This window comes from Mesocricetus auratus, unplaced genomic scaffold (assembly GCF_017639785.1).
Source record: "Mesocricetus auratus isolate SY011 unplaced genomic scaffold, BCM_Maur_2.0 Super-Scaffold_100676, whole genome shotgun sequence".
Classification (NCBI taxonomy): domain Eukaryota; kingdom Metazoa; phylum Chordata; class Mammalia; order Rodentia; family Cricetidae; genus Mesocricetus; species Mesocricetus auratus.
The window spans coordinates 132,429,527-132,444,183 of record NW_024429266.1 but is presented as its reverse complement, the minus strand read 5'-3'; the positions used below and the strand labels follow the sequence as shown (position 1 = coordinate 132,444,183).

Below are 14,657 nucleotides of genomic sequence, written 5' to 3'. Positions count from 1 at the left end.
GTAGTCAATATACCAGTGTGGACGGGGAATTCTTATGAGGCACTGCCTCTAGATGAAGAACTACAGAACTCATGTCTGCCGAGAGAGGGAGAATCAGTTTTCCCCAGGGATGAGCTTCCTGGTACGTTATTCAAGCCAAGTGGTCCTCCCTAAACATTTGTGAACAACATTGAGGGAGTGGAGAAGCATGGGAGATTGAAGTAGGGACCAGGGATGGAAACGATATGAACACAGTGCTCATGTGTGAAATCCTCCAAAACCAAGGAAACTTTAAATGAAGAAAGCAAGAAAAAGAAGCACGAAGAAGCAGTTGGAAAAGTCACAGGTCTTTCCACATTAGGAGAAAAGAGGCAATCATCGTATGGAAGGCTCTGTTCCTGCATTCCAGTGAATGTCAGAGAAGTCAGACCCTTGAAGATAGTTTACTTTTGTTTCTTTTTTGATAGTAGTGGGATTGAACCTTGGGTCTTATGCATGCAAGGCAGGTGCTCTGCCATGGAACTACATTCCTGGCCTTCAGGTACTCTAGGATAAAATGGGCTGCCCCATGAGGTGATCTCAAACTGGATGCCTCTCTCTTTCCCAGCCCTCCCCAGAAGTGGTGAAGGAGACGGTACAGTTCTCAAAGGATACACTGGAAAAAATAGACAAGGCTCGCTCTGAGGGTTTGTATCATGAGGTGAGAGCACTTTTAATAGAGGATAGCGGCGGGGAAGTGGGTGGGAGGTAAGGGAGGTGTGTAAATAGAAGGGGAGACCGCTGAACAGGTTGTGCTTCCAGAAACGCCATTTCTCCCATGCCCTTCAAAGCTGTATTCTCAGTGACTGCTCAGCCCAATGAATTCTGTCCAAGGAGAGCGCACATGCATGGATCCATGTGCTAGGGGCCGGGAGAGTGCCCGTGACAGTTCAGGTGGCATCAGAAATGAAAGAATAACAATGGCTTGGGCGGGGGGGGGGGGTGCTCTGAGATTGGCCTGCTTGCATTGCCATCACTGAGCATGCGCCTCTCACATCCTGTGGCTGCCCACTGAAACTTTAGCATCTAAAGCCCCACAGATTCTCATCTGGCTCTATCCTATAATCACCTGTGCAAACATTTCATGCTCCTCCTCCAACCAGGACATCTCTAAAAAATCTCTGCTAGAGGGATCTAAGCATCAAGATTTCGTAGCTTCCGTAGGCTTTCAATGTACTACCAAGTGGCCTGCGGTGATATTGCTGTGTTAGTTTTGGGGGACACGGCCTTGATATGTAATGTAGGCAGACCTTGAATTCTCTGTCCTCCTGAGTATAGGGATCACAGGCATACACCACCATACCTGGGAAGTTGCTTTGAATTACTCTCAACAGCTTGCTGGAAGTCAATTCTTGTGTCTCACCTTCTAAACTGGGATCTATAATGAACATCTAAATTGTCAGTATAATAAAGACTTGGGAGTCAGAAATTAAGATAAAAACTTACTAAATGCTAGGACAGCTGACCTTCCCTCCACATTTTTTTTCCAAAGCACCTTTCCCAGAAATCCTCCCTTCTGTCTTTCTGCCTTTTTTAGCAGACTTCCTCAGTCTTCCAAGAACCCTGTGGCTAATCCCAGTCAGCTAATTGCCGCCTTGGCCCTTTGATCAAGGTGACTTTACTGGGATGATGGAATGGCTGTGAACAATTCTCCCCAACAGCGATCTACCCATTCTAAAATAGAACAGAGGCACCATGACTCAGTGGCTTTCCCCCAAGCTCATTACTCAGCTTGGATGAGCCAGGTGTGGATGTCGCTAGGGCATGCTAGTATGGCCGTTAGCTTCACTTCATATCTGTCCCATTTCCCTTCTCTTCCTCCTTCTCCTTTACTGGTTCATCCTTTGCACATGCATTGACCCTCACTACGGTGACCAATGCAAGGCATTCTTTTTATTCCCTGAGTTCTGTCAGGTGAGAAGAAGCCATGAAAATGAAGTTTTGCACATAGTAAGGAATCTATGGCAAAGGCACGTGTTAGGAGCCAGAGTAAGTGGTGGGGTCCCCATGGGCTCCATGTCTCTTCACTTCTACCTCCGAACAACACCACAGGCTGACGACTAAGCCTTGAGCACATAGGCCTCAGGGGCGGGCACTTACCCAAACAGTATCAATATATTTACATTGTGTATATCTATGTATATGTATGCACATGTGTACACATATACACATGAGTTTAGTGTATGTGTAGACATGCACACATGCATGCATATGTAGTTTCCATGGCTCTGCTGCCTACTGATGTCCAGCAAGAAAACTGCCTCAGGTTGCTGTATCATCCTTATGTCCAACCCTACCCTTTCCCAGGCCAGTGTTTTAGCCAGGAAGACCATTTTGTTAGATCAAATCGCAAATCTTGTCCCTCCCACCCCCCTCTATCTCTCCAGCTTTCAAAGAGTGAGCCTAGTGTTGCCTTGATGTTCCACCTGTCAGTTAAGCATAGACTCTGGTATAGTGATGATGGATGAAGCTGTGTCTCCCTCCAGGTTGTGAAGCTGTGCCGGGAGTGCCTGGAGAAGCAGGAGTCAGTGTTTGCCGACACCAACCTCTACGTGCTTCGACTGCTAAGCATTGTGTCAGAGGTCCTCTCCTACCTCCAGGCCTTTGAGGAGGCCTCACACTATGCCAGGAGGATGGTGGATGGCTACATGTAGGTGATGGTCCTGAGTCTCAGGCAGTTTCCGGGAAACCCTCTGTTCAGGGATGCCAAAGAGATAGCACATGTTTGATTATTCCTCCTGTACCTACAAAGGCCATGGTCACAGTCCACATAACTACAGACTACAGTCACAGTCCTATTTCTCCTTACAAATTAGGCTTTTATCATGGTGCCCCAAGCAGTAATGATGAAACAGTCAGAGTTGGTCCTCAGATGTTGTCATCTCTGGTGTGTTTGTTTGTTTTTACTTCCTTATTTGTCACTTGAGCAGAATCTTCTGCTTTGGATTTTCCAAAATGAAGCTTGATCTTAAATGCTTGGAAAGTTTTTTTATTCTCTCTTTAACAATCTTTGACCAACCCTTTAGCACACGGGCCTTGGGGGTAGGCACTTACCCAAACCATAGCAATATATTGGTATTGCGTGTATGTTTACATATGTATGCATGTGTGTGTACATACTTACAAGTATAACGTGTGTGTGGATATACACTGTACATGCATACGGTTTTCACAGCTCTGCTATGGAGAGATCATTCTTGTTTATGAATTATAATACGCTGCTTTTTCATCCCTCCTCCACCAATGCTCTCTCTTGTCTTCTATGTTCACATTAGCCTAGGAATTTGTGTTTCTTGTCAGATGACTAACTTGTCATAAGAAGGCTTTTCTTTAGAGATGCTTCTCATTAAAAAATGCAGGTGAATGGTCCAGCATGCTAGGCAGGAACCCTGCCAAGAGAAGAAAAATACAGTGCAGCCCCAGGCAAGACAATGAAGTTATATTTCCCACCTTGAGCTCCTTTTCATGTCCCCCAGAGAACTGGGGGTGCTCCAGATGGTAGCTAGCTCCCTATGCTCATGCTCAGAATACAGCTGTGGCCCTCTTTGTCCATGAAGCCTTGGCTTGGTGGCTCAGGTCAGAGTCCCAACTCTCTGGACTTCACTGTGTAGAACATTAGCCAGCTCTGGCTTTCTCTACCCCACAACAAGTCGCTGGAGCCTCACAGCAGGAGTGGGAAGACTAGAAGGACTTGCTCAATAGCAGTACTGGCCTTGGTGCCATTTCCATTTGCTGTGACAGAATACCCTGGCTAATCAGCTTAGAGGAGGAAGGGTTTCTTTTGGCTACAATTCCAGGTCACAGTCCACCATTTCAGGGAAGCTGATGTCACATCGCACCCAGGCTCAAGAGCAGAGAGGAATGAACAAATGAATGCAAGATTGCTCTCAGTTTGTTTAGGATCTCCTGCTCGGGGAATGGTGCTATTCAAAGGTCCTCAAGATGGCTGTCCACAAACACACCCATAGCCAATCTAATCTAGAAGACTCCTCATTGAGACTCTTTTCCAAGTGATGCTAGGTTATGTCAAGGTGACAACTATAACTGCCAAGAGTGCTTTAGCGGTTATTCTGTGCTGTACAGATGTAAGGAAGGTTAGTAATCATGATGAGTCATGATTACTTTCTGTGCCTCTGCAGGAAGCTCTACCACCATAACAATGCCCAGCTGGGCATGGCTGTGATGCGTGCAGGGCTGACCAACTGGCATGCTGGTAACATCGAAGTGGGGCATGGGATGATCTGCAAAGCCTATGCAATTCTCCTGGTGACACACGGACCCTCCCACCCTATCACCAAGGACTTAGAGGTAAATAGCATCCTGGAGGTGGGCAGTCCCTGTCCTGCTTGAAGGTCTCTTGAGGTGGGAGTCCTGGTTCACCTGGACTTTGCTTTATGGAAGTCTGTAGACTGCCAGCTAGACCAGAAAGAACTTTAGGATGCATTAACCTTACCCCTTGATTATGTATGAGGAAACAGAGGCCCAAGGGAGGGTAGTACTCATCTCTAGTTATTCAGTAGTTGATGGTAAGGTCGAGATGGTTAATTTTATATCTAGTATAGAAAACTTAGTAAAGGCAGAGTCTCTGTCAATCTTACTTACCATGGTGTCCTGGGCCTCTTGACAACTAGCTCTTCTGGATAAGCCCTGAGGGGTTTTGTGGGAGGGCAAAGACTTTGTTTTGTGTTGTGCAACTATAATCTTCCCAACCCGCTGTGGTTAAGTCCCTTCACTGAGGTCCTGTAAGTACAGAGGTCAGGATCTATGGTTCAGACTTGGGTCCTCAGCTGACAGAGGGAAGAGGAGTTCTATGCTAAAAACAACTCTTCAGCTGCTGTCTCAGGGTCCAACTCTCAACTCCCTCTCCCTGTGCTGCTAGGCCTGCTGCCACACCATCAGTCCACCGTGGTGCCCCCCCCCCAGCTCTCTCTCACACACACAAACACACACGTGTTTCTGAAGGGGTAGAGTTGATTCTTACTGACCACTCATCGTTTATCCAAAGATATGTTAGGACCTTGTCTTGGGGACGTGTCACTCTCAGTGCTGTTATCTGTGTCCCACAGGCCATGAGGGTGCAGACAGAGATGGAGCTGCGTATGTTCCGCCAGAATGAGTTCATGTACCACAAGATGCGAGAGGCTGCCCTGAACAACCAGCCCATGCAGGTCATGGCTGAGCCTAGCAATGAACCAGCCCCGGCTCTGTTCCATAAGAAGCAATGAGGACCTTGTTGGAGAGTAGGGGCTGGGAGCTGGGAAAATTACTGTCTGTGTCCCTCACTGTCATTTTGGTTCAATTCAACTCAGCTTAGCTCTATGTCATCCCAGACCAATTCTCTCTATATGTGTATCGGGTGCTAGATTCCATCATCTATTTCATGAAGAAGCCCCAAATATAATGGGGCTAGAAGGAAAAAATGTAAACAAACAAGGCACAACATAATATTAAATACAATGGCAAACTCTATGGAGAGGGGTCCAGAGGAGGTGTGTGTGTGTGTGTGTGTGTGTGTGTGTGTGTGTGTGTGTGTGTGTGCATGCTGACACATGTACTATGGGAGGCAGGTACCTAGACTCTCAGACGACTGCCTGCCTGTCTGTGCAGGTCTCTGGGGCTGCTGGTCTCACCTGTGGCGAGAATATTTAGGGTTTTGCAGACTGGGATAGGTGATGTCCTATATCTTCAGGCTGGTATGGAGTTACTAACAAAACACTGGGGCTGTGTTTGGCTCTTTGAGATCCACTCAGAGACATTCGGGATGGTGCCTAGAAAGAGGCACCCTGTTCAGACCACCTGTCTTCCCTAGTGTGAGCTTGAAGCACAGTTTGAGAGATAAATCTAGAACACACAGAGAAGGAATTTTTCCCTCCCTGGTCCTACTCACCAAGCCTAAGCTCCTTGTTATGTGGGGGCTACTTGAAGAAAAGCTGAGGTTTTTCTGGCCATTGACTAGTAGGAGTGAGAAGGCATTTCAGGGTGGAGCTGAGGGTGTGCATGCCTGACTGTGGTGGGCCCAGTGGAAGCGGCTTGTAGGGGTTCTAAGCCCGGGTAGTCTGCATCGGTTTAGGTTTCATCCTTGGCCCCAGGGAGTGTCTCCTTTGTAACGAGTGACTGTTACTTCCTATGCTTAATTTCTTTATTCTGTCCATTCTCTGGGCCTCTCACTAGCGATCTCTGCTCCTGCTCTGGACCCCTTGCTTCCTGCGACCTCCAGAGCTTACTCCATTATCACCCCTTCTCCATTCCCAGGCCTTGCCATTTGCCCCACACAGGACTTCTGTTCTTTTTCTTTCTTTTCTTTTCTCCCCTTCTTACATTTTAGAGACAGGGTCTTTCTACTTAGCCCTGGCTGTCCTGGAATTAGCTCTGTAGACCAGGCTGGCCTCCAACTCACAGAGATCTGCCTGCCTCTGGGATTAAAGATGTACTCCATCACACCCATCACCACTGGGCTTCTTTAATGAAGTCAATAAATATGCTGAGGGCCCTTGGATTTTCACAGCTGGGAGTTCTCTTCAGTTTTATGGTGTTTTCTGTTTCTCTTTTTCCATTTCTTCTCATACCCACTGCCCACTGGTTTCTACCTTTGCCCCTCCATTAAAATGGCTCTTTTCTAGTTCCTTATATTATCCAGGCTCTCTGTTAGCAGCACACCCCAAACTTGGTTTCTGAGACCCCATTCCTTTGCAATGAGCTTCTGATGTGGTTTCTCTGGCTTTCCCTGGTGTTGTTTCTCATCTGCCCCCAACATGACCCTGAGTTGATTTTGTCCTTGGCTGATTCTGTTCTTGCTCAGCACCCTCCTAGCATGAATTTAGGTGACGCATTATCTAATGACTACATTGAGGTTTCTGGTTCTCAGGTCTGTTATCTGATCTTACAACTTGAACTCCAGCCCCTCACATCCTCTTGGGTGCGTGTTCTTCAGGCACCTCAAAGTCAGTATGCTCCAAGTGAGACTCCCCAACACCTCTCCTAACACCTAGTCATTCTCAGAACACTACCCAAGAATGCCACCTCCTCCATCGTGTTGTGGGTTCCTGAGGACAGGGCCACATCCTTCTGTGCGTCCTTCTGTCTCTAGCACAGGTCCTGGAACATGATAGTGCTCATGAAGTGTATATTGAGTACGTAAATGAATGAAATACATATGTCAAAGTTAAAGAGTTACACAACTGTGTATTTTGAATATGTTTGTTGTAACAGTCAGCAAGACCCATTCAACCCTCCATGTTTGTGGGACACAGCTTCTTTCTTTCTGACAGTCTTTCCAGAGAAACATGATCTCATGGCTTGTATCTGTGATGTCCAATTTAGTAGCCACTAACAGCTTGTGACTACTTGTCGCGTCTGCTGCGCGGCCTGTGTCCGAGAACGTGCGGAGGGTGTCGGGGATTGACAACACAGAGACTCGTTCAACGATGTAAAGAAAACTTTAAGCAGGCCCCAAAAAGGTTCAAGAAAACTTCCTAAGAAAGGCTCCCACCAGAGAAGCTTCTGCTCTCTCCTCTCCCCTGGCTGGTTCTGCTCTGACCCCAGAAACTGATCTGGGCGTGGCAGAAGAGGTGGTTAGTCTTTGGACAAGGTCGAGGTCAGGGTAGTTTCTGTGGGCAGGCCTTTTCCAGGAACTTAATGCCCCCAGGCATTGTATTGTTTTTAGTAAACATGTTTTTAGTAAACATTGTCTTACAGCTGCCTACTCCCAGGCAGAGGGGGAAGTGGGTCTCTGCTCAAGGTCTGGTGTTCCCACAACTATTGAGCCCTGGAATAATATTAAGGAGATGAAAATTTAATTTTACTTAATGTCAGTTTATGGGCTTTTATTGTTTTGTTTGATTTGATTTGATTTTCAAGACAGGGTTTCTCTGTGTAACAGTTCTGGCTGTCCTGGAACTCACTTTGTAGACCAGTCATGATACTCCTGCCTCTGCCTCCCAAGTGCTGGGGATAAAGACATGTTACCATGACCCGCCAACTAATTTATGTTTAGCTAGGGAAGGTGGCCAGTGGCTGCCGCATTGAACTGTGATTTTAGAGAAATGCCTTAGTGTTGTTTGAGAGCAGGGATCTGATGAAAACCATTTAGGTTCGCCTTCTTCACAGCTATCCTGATACCAGACTGGTTACTTCACTCCACCTCAGTTTCCTCATTTCTCCATCTGCCTAGGTTGGCAGTGAGGCCTGGATTTGTAAACTGTAAAGCTTTTAGGATAGCACCAGGACCATCGGCACTGTTTAAAGAGAACTCCATAGTGTTATACCACATTTCTGACAGGGTCTCCATTTTCCTAATTAGAAAGGTAAGGAGTGGATTGTGGTGCGCTAAAATTGACTTTGTCAGCTGTGCACCTGCCTACCAATACCATGTTTACTGGTTTCATGCTGACAGGTAACTTGAAGTTGGCCATGACAGGAATGTTAAGCCCGTGCCCATTGTTGTAAGTTTAGAGCATCTGTGTTAACCTATCAAATGGGGAGATCCAGAATGGATCCTTAGAATGTTAAAGTGATCTCTTCTTAAACTGAGTGGAGACTGTACTCCCAAGCCTCTACCCACCTCAGAGCAACACTGAGTATGTCTAAGAGTTCTGTGTGCCAACCTCACCATGGAAGGCACCTGCATCAGCCCTGTATTGGTGAAACCAGACATTGTTATCACTTACCCAGACATAGCCATCACCTGGCGGCTCTCTCAGGGTCTGCCTCTAAAGATCTGAGATGGAAAACTGTGATGGGACCTTCACCATAGCCAGATGATTTTCCTACTGAGTATTTCATGCCATTTCACTTACAGCATGTGAACCCCTCAGTAAGTACCTGCTGTCCCCTGGGTCAAGTGCAAATCCCTTTCCAGGGTGCAAAGACTCACTGTATAGACTCAGTTCTGTCTGTGTCCTCTCATGTACATCCCTTTCATCATATCCATCTGCAAAATAAATACCTCCTGATGCTCTCAGACCTCCTGTGATTCTTTTCTTGTGTGGAAACGGAAAATTGTGCATGCTCAACATGTATACAAAAAGTGATCCAGGACCAACCAGGAAGATGGCTCGGTGGATAAGTGTGCTTGGCATTAAGCCGGACAACCTGAGTTCAATGCTCAGATCCCACAGAGTCAGAGGAGAGAACAGACTCCTGCAGTTGTCCTGGCCTCCTCAAGTACACCATAGCACCTGCACACCCCCTTCCCCAGTAAGTAAATAAAATGTAAAAATAAATAGACAAAAATGCACCCAGAAGCTCGGGCATAGACCATGTTAGAGTCTCCCTTCCTTTACCCTGTCAAACCACTTTCTTTACCTAATACAGACAATCTTGCAGAAAAACAAAAAGGAGAGAAACAAAAACAGAAAGAAATGGGGGGTAAAAAAGGAAACAGTATTTGGTGGACATACTTAATGTGCATCGGACATGAAAGTGTTCTCCCAGGACTGAGAGCCCCTTGTTGGTGAAATGTCCACAGGCTAGACAAAGGCCAGGGCACTAGCGTGTGTGTGTGTGTGTGCTGCCCACAGTGTTTGAGTGTGTGAGTGTGTGTGTGTGAGTGTGTGTGCTGCACACACAGTGTGTGAGTGTGTGTGTGTGCTGCACACAGTGTGTGAGTGTGTTGGGGGTGGGTAAAGAGAGGAGGGGCCAAGGTGAAGATGGCAGGTCCCATCAATGGCTGTTTGTTCAGGTACTAAGTTCTCTGGGCACCTGTACAAAATCCAAGTTTAGCATCTTCCAGGGCAAAATATATAACCCCTCCCCTCCTAGAGCAAGATCCTGTTAGGAATGATTTTGGGAAATACTGTGTGATCCCTAGAGATTTTGCTGAAAAATCTTGGAAATACTTTTTCTTGCTTCAGAGCCAAGGACTTAGTTTTCTGCTGGTGGACAACGCAAGCCCCCTTCCCCTGTACTGGCACTCAGCTTAGCTTCTTTGGTCATGACAGTTTCTGTCAGCGCTCTGAGTATCACGCTGTTCTAGCTCTATTCTGATGCCACGCCAAACACCACAACAAAGAGCAATTCATGAAGAAAAGGGTTTATTTCAGCCTGCAACTTCCAAATAACTGTCCATCACTGAAGGAAGTCAGGACAGGAACTCAAGACAGGAACCCGGAAGCAGGAGCTGAGGCAGCGGTTGTGGAGGAACGTTACTCACGGGCTTGCTCTCTCTGGCTTGTGTCCAGTCAGCTTCCTTATACAACCCAGCCCCACTTGCCTAGGGATGGTGCTACCCACTGTGGGCTGAGCCTAGTTCAATCATCAGCCTAGATGACTCCCTACAGACAAACCCACAGTCCAATCTGATGGAGACGGTTCTTCAGTGAAGGTTTCTTCTTCCTACGTCACTTAAAATTTGTGTCAAGTTGATAAGAAAACCAGTATACACACCCCGGTAGCCACCCCTGAGGAATCTGAGAATGTTATTTGCTTGCAAATCATTTCATGGCTCCTTACATAAGCCACGAGAGAAGGACCTGCACTATGCACTTTTTAGGAGCTGTAGCTATGATCCAGAATCATAAGTCAGTCAGCTCGGCTCTATCTTCAAGTCAAATACTTGTTAAACAGCCTCCTTATCAAACACATAATCCCCAAAATTAGTTGCTTGCAAAAGAGTCAGACAACATAAATTATGTAAAAATCTCTCAACCTCCCGATTCTGTTCCCATCCCAGAATCACCGTCATCTGATGGACCAGTTACAGCTAGGTTTTTCCCTAGGCATTCATGGGTGTGTAGTAACGGACAGCTTTATTTCCTACATCAACACCATTTCCATGAAAGATATTACATTGTCAGTATCACTCTAAAACTTATTCTAGACAATGTGGTTATAGGGTTGTAATCCCAGCATTTGGGAGATGGAACCAGAAGGATCAAACATTCAAGATCTTCTTCCATTACCCAGTAAGTTCATGGGCTACATGAGACCCTGTCTTTTTCTATAATAGTTAGAAATCTTTCCATCTCAGTACGTGTAGACTGATACCATCATTTATAGCAGATGATTTCAAAGAGCATGAATCTACCACATTTAATCTAACCCTCCTTTTTAAAGATTTGTTCTATTTTAAACTTTGTCTCTGTCTCTTTCTGTCTGTCTGTCTCTGTCTCTGTCTCTCTGTCTCTCTTTCTCTTTCTCTCTCTCTCTCTGTGTTTGTGTGTGTGTGTGTGTGTGTGTGTGTGTGTGTGTGTGTGTAGACATAAGTGCAGGTTCCCCCAGAAGCCAGAAGAGGACATCTGATTCCCTGGAACTGGAACTGGAGTTAGAGGTGGTTGTGAGCCTCTCTACCTGGGTTCTGGGCCCAAACTTGGGTCATCTGCAAGAACAGTAGATGCTCTTAACCACTGAGCCATCTCTCCAGCCCCTTTGCTCATCTTTTCCCTGTGTGGGGAGGCACATGCACTTCATGGCACATACGTGGACATCAGAGGACAACCTGACGCATTGGTTTTCACCTTCTGCCTTGTTTGAGACAGGTAGCCCATGAACTGGTCCATGACCGTCTGCGGATTCTCTTCTTTGCCTCCCTCTTCCTGTGTGGGTGCTGAGATCATAGATGCGTAAGCCACTCTGTTGGGTTTTATGCAGGCTTTGGTAATCTGAGGTCAGGATGTCAGGCTTGTGACAAAAGCGCTTTGCCCACTGAACAACCTCCCCAACCCTATCTAGCCAAAAGACATCTGTTTCTACTTTATGTTTCTGCTTTTCCTTTCAGATGCAGAACTGTGTGCACACCAAGCAAGTGCTCTACCACTGAGCTGTGTCCCAAGTCTATTTTCTTTCTTTCTTGTTTGTTTACTAAGATCTAGTCTCACTGTGTAGCCCAGGCTGATCCTCCTGTCTCTGCCTTCTAAGAACTGGCATTACAGGAGGGTGTACCTTTCTGTTTTCTGTACACGTATACTGTACTTCCTCAGGAAGATGCACAGTGGTGTTGCAAGGTGCTGGGGACTTCACTGAAAATGTTAAGGGATGCTGTCAAATGGTGTCCAGCAAGGGCCTCACCAGTTTATGTCTCCACCACTGAAGGTAGAGTCATTCACAATATTTTTACAAACTTGGGTGTAAGCAACGTCCACTTTTCCTGGCTCTTTTGTATTTGGGCACTTCATCTTACATTCCCACCTCAGTTATAATTATGGCAAAAATAAACAGATTTTATATTAGGAGTGGCCTATTAAATGTCCTTGACCTGCCTGTCCATTGACTTGCTGGTCATTTATTTTAATTTGTGGAAGTGTTTAATATTCTATAGCCTTCACTACATAAGCCACAAGTATGCTCTCCCACAGTACTGCTTCTTACGAAAATTACATTTACGTTATCTTTTTCACATGTAACCTTCAAATTTTGATGGTTAGATTGGTGAAATCAAATTTATTCATCTTTTCCTCATGGTCTTTGCACTTTATATAAGAAATACAGTACTAGGGAGATGGCTTGATAGAGTGCATACTGCTCTCACAGACTGTAAGTGTTACAGGTCTGAGGGGAAAGGCTTCCCAATGGAGGTGTTGTAGTTCTGAGGTGAACAGTTTTCCCAGTGCAAGTGCTATAGCTCTGAAGGGAAAAATATCCTAATAGTTGAGAGCCAAGGAAAACCACAAAGTCATACTGCACAACAAACCTCACACAAGATTTATTGGGAGGGAAAAACCCAGGAGAATGGCTGCTTCTGCTTGGGTGAGAAGCAGCAGGAAACAGGGTTTATATAGGATTTCTTGGGAGGGGAGGGGGAACTTTCCAGGGTGAGGATTGGTGGGATTTCAAGTCCTGAGCTTTGGCTTTTGACTCTGTAGGGCAGATCTTGGCCACCTGCATCTAGAGGGGCTGGGCCTGGCCGTTACAGCCTCTAGAATGTTCTGTGGGCAGAACCTGGCAGTTGGAGGCCCTCGGCGGCAGGACCTGGTCACTTGAGGGGCTTACACAGAGGACCCCAGTTCCTAACAACTACATCAAATGGGTCACAATGGCCTATAACTTCAGCTCCAGGAGATCTGATACCTTCTTCCTACCTCTGAGGTACGCAGGCACACACAGATACTCATAATTAAGACTTTAAAAGAAAGTCTTGTATGTTAGAAGCTATTCACTGCTGTGTCTCTCTTTTCTTTCTATTTCCGTTTCTTCCTTTTTTGTTTTTTGTTTTTGTTTTGAGACAGAAGTTCTCAGTGTATCCCTAGATGTCCTGGGATTTATTATATAAACCAGGCTAGTCTTGAATTCACAGAGATCCACCTGGTTCTACCTCCTAAGTGCTGGGATTAAAAGTGTGAATAAAATCACCATCACCTAGCTTCTTCCTATTTCTTAGCTGTTTTGTTTGGAGGTAGGGGCTCATCTAGCTCAGGCTGACCTCAGACTCCCTGTGTAGTTGAGGGTGGCTTTGAACACCTTAAACTTCCTGCCTTCACTTTCCAAGTGCTGGAATTACAACCATATATTATCATGCCTGACTGTTATGTTTACTTGGAACATTTCATATTTATTTACTTTGCTTTTCAGTCTAGAATTTATTTCTGTGACTGGAAAATTGGTTCATGCTATTAGTTTTTATTTTCCACTGTAGCTGCTAGCTCTTTACCAAGGCCAGGATACTTCTGGTACTAAAAGACTGTGCAGGTGGTCATGGCAGAAATGGGCAGTAATTTGGTGTCTGAGAATTGGATTACTTTGTCATTGTTCCCCAAACTGAGTGGCTTAAGGAACAGAACTCATAGTTCTGGAGGCTGGAAGTCTGAGATCCAATGTTGGCGGTGCCAAGTTCCCTCTGAGGGAGTGGAGAAAGCATCTGGTTCGAGGTCCTGCTGGCTTCACATAGATGCATCCTGGGTATGTCTAAATAAAGACATTGGCCGTGTTTGAATTAGGAGCCCACCATATTTTCTCTGTGGTCTTTGATGGGTGCAATAATATGCTTCTAAATAAGGTCACGTTGTGAGTGACTGGACATTAGGATTTCAGTGTGTGACTTTCTACTGGTTGCTGCTCAACTCATATAAGGCTAACAGACTGGGGCAGAGTAGTGTTCATGGGGTTGCTTCCACTTCCTGCTTCCTGTTTCTGCCCACATTGTGGGAGGAATTCCACCTGAGCTGCTTCATAAACCCGCCAAAAAGAGAAAAACTTGATCATCTTGTAGCTGAATGCCCAACCTTTTAGAGCCTGTCTACTGATGCGGGGGTCATGTGTCACTGTGCTCATGGCAGTGGCTCTCCCTTGCCGCCTGGTCTTCACAATCCCTGTTCTTCTGCAGAGACACCCTCAAACCCACTGCATCCTTCTAGCTCCAGCTTCTTGCCCGTAGGGTTAACAGAGAGGGTATGGCAGACACTCTCCAGATCTGGCCAGGCTTGGCATTCCTGTCAAGGACACCTGAGACAGAGGTTGGTATCCAGGGTGAAAGTTATAGTGCAGATCTGAGCTGGTATAGTGACGCACAAATTATAATCACAAAGTCAGAGGTGATCCCTGCTCACTGAAAACATCAGGACTGGGGATACAGCTCAGTGATAGAGCTAATGTCTAGTCACTTAATTCCCAACACACACACACACACACACACACACACACACACACACACACACACACACACACACTAAAAAAGAACAGTGCCATAATGAGAAGCCATCAAGAAGAAA

The 14,657-nt window shown here is 46.0% G+C and overlaps 1 protein-coding gene across 2 annotated transcripts in view; it reads left to right on the top strand.

The window, feature by feature from the left end:
• Window positions 1–7,191, top strand: part of Smyd1 (SET and MYND domain containing 1) — a 52,965-nt gene extending 45,774 nt beyond the window's left edge. For both annotated transcript variants that reach the window (XM_040737610.1, XM_040737609.1), the window contains 4 exons: window positions 587–679; window positions 2,505–2,668; window positions 4,158–4,326; window positions 5,085–7,191. In XM_040737610.1, coding sequence (XP_040593544.1) covers window positions 587–679; window positions 2,505–2,668; window positions 4,158–4,326; window positions 5,085–5,243 — 585 coding nt within the window. In that variant the 3' untranslated portion in view covers window positions 5,244–7,191. The remainder of the gene's footprint in view (window positions 1–586; window positions 680–2,504; window positions 2,669–4,157; window positions 4,327–5,084) is intronic.
• The last annotated feature ends 7,466 nt before the right edge of the window (window positions 7,192–14,657 follow it).